The following is a 5,939-nucleotide window of genomic DNA, read 5'->3' as shown; positions in this document are numbered from 1 at the left end:
ATAGCGATAGGCTGGGAAGAAAAAGAAAGTTCATTTCCTCAGATCCAACAGTGCTAACTATGATGAAAATCTTTTGCACTCAGGGTAACAAACATTGTCTGCTTTGCTTGACTGATGAAGATTAGCTGACTTCTTACATTAAAGAAGTTTGTCTTGTATGGGCTGAAGTGACAAGACAATAACTAAGTGCTAATTGTGCATAACCAACACTAAAGATATGCAGCCCCATTATGGCATGTAATAAATGAAGCGAACAACAGAAATGTATTAGGTGCTTTAATAATGATACTAGAACCGTGGTTTGAAAAAAACAGGGTTGTGAAGGGTTTAAGAAACGAAACCTAGGAGTGTGCGTGTGTCTTACTTAAATGGGTACTATGGGAGGCTCTGCCTGCCTTACTCAGAATACAGCCTCTTAGTTCTGTGGCAAGACAAAATTGATATAGGACTTTAAATAGCATTAGAACCTATAATTACTTTGCATTATTATATAGTTTAAGCAGTGGTTATTACTTGCCTGGTATTTTAATTTCCCATGCAACATGATGAAAAAGGTCAATTTGGCTTTTTTTAAAGAGCGTAATTGTAGTGTGCTACACTTATTAGCAGTTGTACATTTTATGGTTCTTTAGGGATGTTTGATTTTCAAATTACTACAGTGTTACAAAATAATACACTGTAGGACAAGGTGAGTTAGCAAAGCTTATTTAGAGCTGTATCTAACTTTGTCATGTTAGACTATTATCTTCCTAATTTTTTGTTACTTCCCTAACGTACATCTTGTGTTTCTTCCCACCTGAAAATGAAAAAAAATATGAATGCTATAAAACTCTAAATAGGATCATGTAATACCTGAAAATAATAGGTACATTAAGGAGTGGACATAATTGGTTCTCTCATTTCCTAGACCTCATAGAAGTCACTGGCAAAGCTGCTAGCAGCTCTCATGGAGTCAGAAAGGAGATCTCAGTGAAATCTCTGACACGATTTGGCTACCATTCTGAATGTAGTTGCTATAAGTTCAGCTGTATTCACCTCAGTTGTTACAATTTTATCATTTTTGACATGTGATCTGCAACTGTACTATATAGGTGATGCTTCAGAACAAAGTGTCAGGTTTGGATCCCTGGGATTTTTATAACCTACAGTTAAGATATGGAAATAAAAATATGGCATAAGAAGTCCAATGCTGCTACAGAGCAAAACGATGGGAACAATATCTTTTAAATTTAAAGTATTACACTTCTGGCAACAGGAAGAAACAACATGCACTTTAAAAGAAATACACATGATAAAAATGAAGAATTAAAGTGAAATTAATGTAATAATGACGAATGGTACTGCTATGCTCTTCTGCAGAAAAGGATCTCAAAGTCCTTTATAAATATTAATTAATTAAACTTGACAGACAGCCTTTTGAAGGAGAGGAAGTAACATTATTCTTTTTTATTTATGCAGGATTTGAGGCACAAAAAGTTTTCTGGTCAAGATCATGAAAGATGTTCTGCATCAGTCCCAGGAAAAGTATCCAGGTCTTACTCTCAATCTTGGGTTTCTACTACTGGTAGATGTTTTCTCTTCACTTGAATGTATGCCTGCACCAGTGCCGAATTAGCACTTAGCTTATGGAACAGACCCAAGAAATTCTCTTACCTCTGATTACAAAGTTGACATGCAAAACAGTCCAGGTGATAAACATTGTCCTTTGCTCTCATCACCATCTCGAAAGCAGGTATGAGCTTACTGCAGGCAGCACAGTTTCCTGTAACGCCAAATAACCTGGAGATACAGAAAGAAATATATTCCTGAAGATGCTTAACTGAAAACAAGACCACACTCTTTTTTTTTTTTTTTTTTTCTTTCCCCCAGCAGTTGCCTGGCCTTTGATTGACTTCCCAGCACACCTCCCTTTGGAAAGGCTGGCCTTCGGTGGTACAACTCTGTCCAATTTACAATACAAAGGCATAGTCCTTTTTGCCGGAGAGAGCTTTATGAAGCAGTGACAGACTAATATTGCACCTATTGTGATGTTATTTTTTTCTGCAGGTTATATTGACCTTTCCTGATAAAAGAAACATCTTGTTAAACTAAACAAAGAAATAGTAAACACATTAGGGATGTTACATAACTGTGCAGACAGAGGTCAAGCTGTCTGCATGCGCGGGAAGAGTCTTCTGCTTGGATCCTGCTGTACAGACGAGAGCCACATAACCTTGGCTTTTGGTGCTATTTATTATTAAAACACACTTTAGCTAGAAAAGAAATAACACTTGGAAAAGCCAATATTCTTCGCATTTTTGACATCTAGTGCTAAAAGCTTTACCACTATTATTAAAAGAACATTTTATGAACAAGTCATTTAAATCGTCAGAAAGCATTAGCGGTTCATGCACCTTACAACCCTATACCATAGTTATTGCTATGATTATGTTATTCAGGTAGCACATTAAAGTAAATGAGGCTGTAAACTATATATAGTCACATCAGGAGTAGAAGTATAAAATACTGGAAGAACAATATGAAATGCTGTTTTTGCGAGACATCTATATACATTTTTTTAAAACTCTCTTTGTTAAAGATTTTTCAGTACTTTTCAAGTGGGTGTATTACAAAAAAAAAAAAACAAAAAACATACATATGCATCCTTTTGTGACATAGAAGGATTATAATGAACAAGAAAAAAATACGTTAGCTCTACATGGCAGCAATCTTTGAAACTAAGTTTAAATAAACTACTTAATAGTTGTGATGGATTATTAAAAGTAATGCTCTGCTTGTGCATAGCAGTTAATGCTGTTTTTAACTATGAAGCACACTAGATGAAAACGCCACATCTGCCAGTTTTCTTTTTTTCCTCAACATCAGGCTGACAGCAGAAAAATATAATGGCTCTCAAGGGAAACACCAAATTAAAAGCAGTTCTAAACTAATGAATTCAAAGGTGCTCTGTAGAAAATTCAGTTTGGTAACATAAAAATGAACACAGTTTTTTAATCACATTCCTCCATTTTACTGAATTTCATGGGTTACCAACAAGCCTACTTAATTCTAAATCCTTTTACCTTCTGCTTTTACTTAAGGTGTGCTGCCTACATAATATGTGCCTGTTTATTTTTAAAGTTGTGACCCTTTTTCTCCTGTCTGAGACACTGGTTACCATGATCACTGGGAGAAGTGCTGGGACAAGGATATCCTCATCAGCTCTTGCTAGAATAACTCAACTTCTAGTTCTCTTAAGTCTGATTGCTAAAGTTATAGCTTATTTAAACAGATTATAAATATTCGCTTTGTAAAACAATCTGTTCCAGTTCTATCTTCATCATGCATGGGTTTAACCGAGGTTATCTAAATCCCATTCAGACTTTCATTCCTCATCTGTAAGAAGGACACAAGGGTTAGTTGCCTTCCACAGTTGTTGGCTGGCTTTGCATTAGAAAAGACCATACCCACGGACAAAAGCACCAGCTCTGTTTTCCTTCACATCTATGTAGAAGATGATGGTCATTTAGTTGTACCAGGAAAGCAGACCAGGCTGCAGAATATACTGAGTAAGGACTGTAGGTACATAGTACTGTTATTCTATATGGTTACAGTAAAAGGAAAGTCAGGCTTTAAGGCTCTACAACAGTAACATTTAAACACAAACATGAGAACAGTCCCACTGTCTTCACACTCAGCGTGGAGGGATCAGACAGCACCTCAATGCTTAGGTAGTTGAGGTGCAACAACCGAACACTTGAGATGCAGCTGAAGCCCCTTTCTGGAGAGGGTGCTAGGTGCAGGCTGTGTCACCTTCCACAGCCATGTCCTCTTTGCAGGGCTGTGTCTGTGTGCCTGAGAAACTGGAAATCCATTGCGGCTACCATTGCCGTTTGCATGCTGCAAAGCAGTGAAACAATTTGGGATTGTCATTCGGCACTGCAGAGGATGGAGATTTACTGCACCAGAGTCCACTATGTGGAGATTTCTACAGTCCTGAAATGAGAGACCCCCACAGAAGCTGCTTCAGCTAAGCACCAGATACATTAAAATTTTTCAATTACGTAAAGGGAAGGAGGCCGTCCTTGCTGTTAGTTCTTCCCCACCACACACAAAACAAACATCTGAGATTTATATTAGCTATTGTTAATTTTGGATAAAGCTGTTTATATGAAGAACATAGTTTTCTCCCATTAATAATAATAATGAAAACCCCACAATGCCATTTTGAAATTCTGGACATAGTTTCCCCCAATTTCAATTGCTCTTGCTCCCTGAGCATTTATCAGCTACCTGATTAGAATTTGTTTCCACACAAACCATTGATCATCAGCCTATTACTAGGCAAATGACAGTTAATTACCCACTACATTAACCACTGGGACCTGAGACCTGCTTCTGCTGCCATCAGTCAACATGATAAATGTGGCAAGTTCAGTAATGCATGGCCAGCCCTGAGCTGCCTGCTATAGTGTGAACAACCCTCAATCTCACTTCCAGGCCCAGGAAAATCTATGGCAATCTGCATAATTACAAGCTCTGGGTTAATAACAGACAAATGATTTGTTGCATCTAAACAAAGTCCTTGGAATGGGCCTGGTCTCCTGTGGCTGCCCGGGCTGCTGTTGTGCCACTGGTGTGCTTCCCACTACAACGTGCACAAAACAGATCTCCGACACTGTATCCTTCCAATTTGTTGCCCTCCAATTTATGGATTCTGCATATGTGATTTTTAATCATTAAAGAACTCTTGAAGCAATATTATCTTAATTATTCTCTGCTGTAACCAGGGAATTAGGCTTCAGATAAAATTTTCTTCTTCTGTGCACTTTCCCTGCCTCGCTGGAGGCTCCATCAGTTTTCATCTACACCTGGACTCTGAAATTCTAATGATGAATTATTGCCCCTTTTCCTAAGAGGCCGAACCTTACAAGGGAACATTTTACTGAACTGTCAGCTCACAGACTGAGTGCGGAGATGCGGAAATCTGATCTAATTTACTGCAAAACGATGCATTTGTTAGACTTTCTCCTCAGTTTTGTCCAAGGATCAAGAGATCAGTCAGGAGCCACCTTCATGTACTCCTTTGCACAGGAGTATGTGAATTCGACTCTCCATATGCTGTTTTGTTTTCATCCCCTTTTCAAACCTGTTACACAAACAAGTTTCTAAAACATATGAATTTTACTACTGGAAAGAAGAAATAGTTTCTTGACAGGCTCTTAGTTGGAGCTGATGCACTGAGCTACGGTCTCTTGCTTTGTCTATTTTACCAGAAACTCAGCAAGGATTTAATTTCTACTAGTACTCACAGCTGCCTGGTACCATTCTGTGCTTTATTGACCATTTTCTCTGTGTAAGAGAATGCTTAAACTCACTCGCATCTACTTACAGGTAGTTAGACTATGCCCTAGCTACTTCAGCAGATTAGAAAACTGATTCTTACTGATTTCATCTAGGAAGAAAGGATGAGAAAATTTAAAAGTACCAGGAAAGATCTCTTCTCTTCATACTCTGAACCAATACCTGGAATTTTATATTTATGCCATATATACCACAACAGAAATTAGAACAATCAGACACAGCAAAAGCTTTCATTCTTAATGGATTTGACTGGTACAGAACACCCTGCGAAGAGCTAAAAAATGAAAGACATGCAGAAGCCCTTCTACAAACAAACCCAAACTTGACATTTTGAGCAACAAAAAGTGTGATTAAGCACCAGGCTATTGATTCCACTTTGGTAGGTTTACTAAACAGAAACCTGAAGGTTAAGTACTGAGAGATGAGAAAAGGGAAAAAGTTGGGAGGGGAAAGACAAGAAAAAGAGAGGGAAGGAAGAGTGGACAGATATACAAAAGAGCCAAGAATTTGACTAAACTGCACTATACTTAGGAGGCATGTGCTTTCTAGAGGGACCCAATTTAACCACATTGACACCAACTTGCATGCATTCCTGC

At 38.1% G+C, this 5,939-nt stretch overlaps 1 protein-coding gene across 1 annotated transcript in view; it reads right to left on the bottom strand.

Annotated features, from left to right (window-relative positions):
- The window catches only part of LMO3 (LIM domain only 3 (rhombotin-like 2)), a 49,609-nt gene that overhangs the window by 8,124 nt on the left and 35,546 nt on the right, over positions 1-5,939 (bottom strand). Inside the window, exon 2 of the mRNA XM_009702898.1 lies at positions 1,654-1,779. Within this exon, the coding sequence (XP_009701200.1) occupies positions 1,654-1,779 (126 nt within the window). The remainder of the gene's footprint in view (positions 1-1,653; positions 1,780-5,939) is intronic.

Source organism: Cariama cristata, unplaced genomic scaffold, assembly GCF_000690535.1.
Source record: "Cariama cristata isolate BGI_N322 unplaced genomic scaffold, ASM69053v1 scaffold23610, whole genome shotgun sequence".
NCBI lineage: Eukaryota > Metazoa > Chordata > Aves > Cariamiformes > Cariamidae > Cariama > Cariama cristata.
The sequence above is the reverse complement of the archived record's forward strand: the minus strand, read 5'-3'. Positions and strand labels throughout refer to the sequence as shown.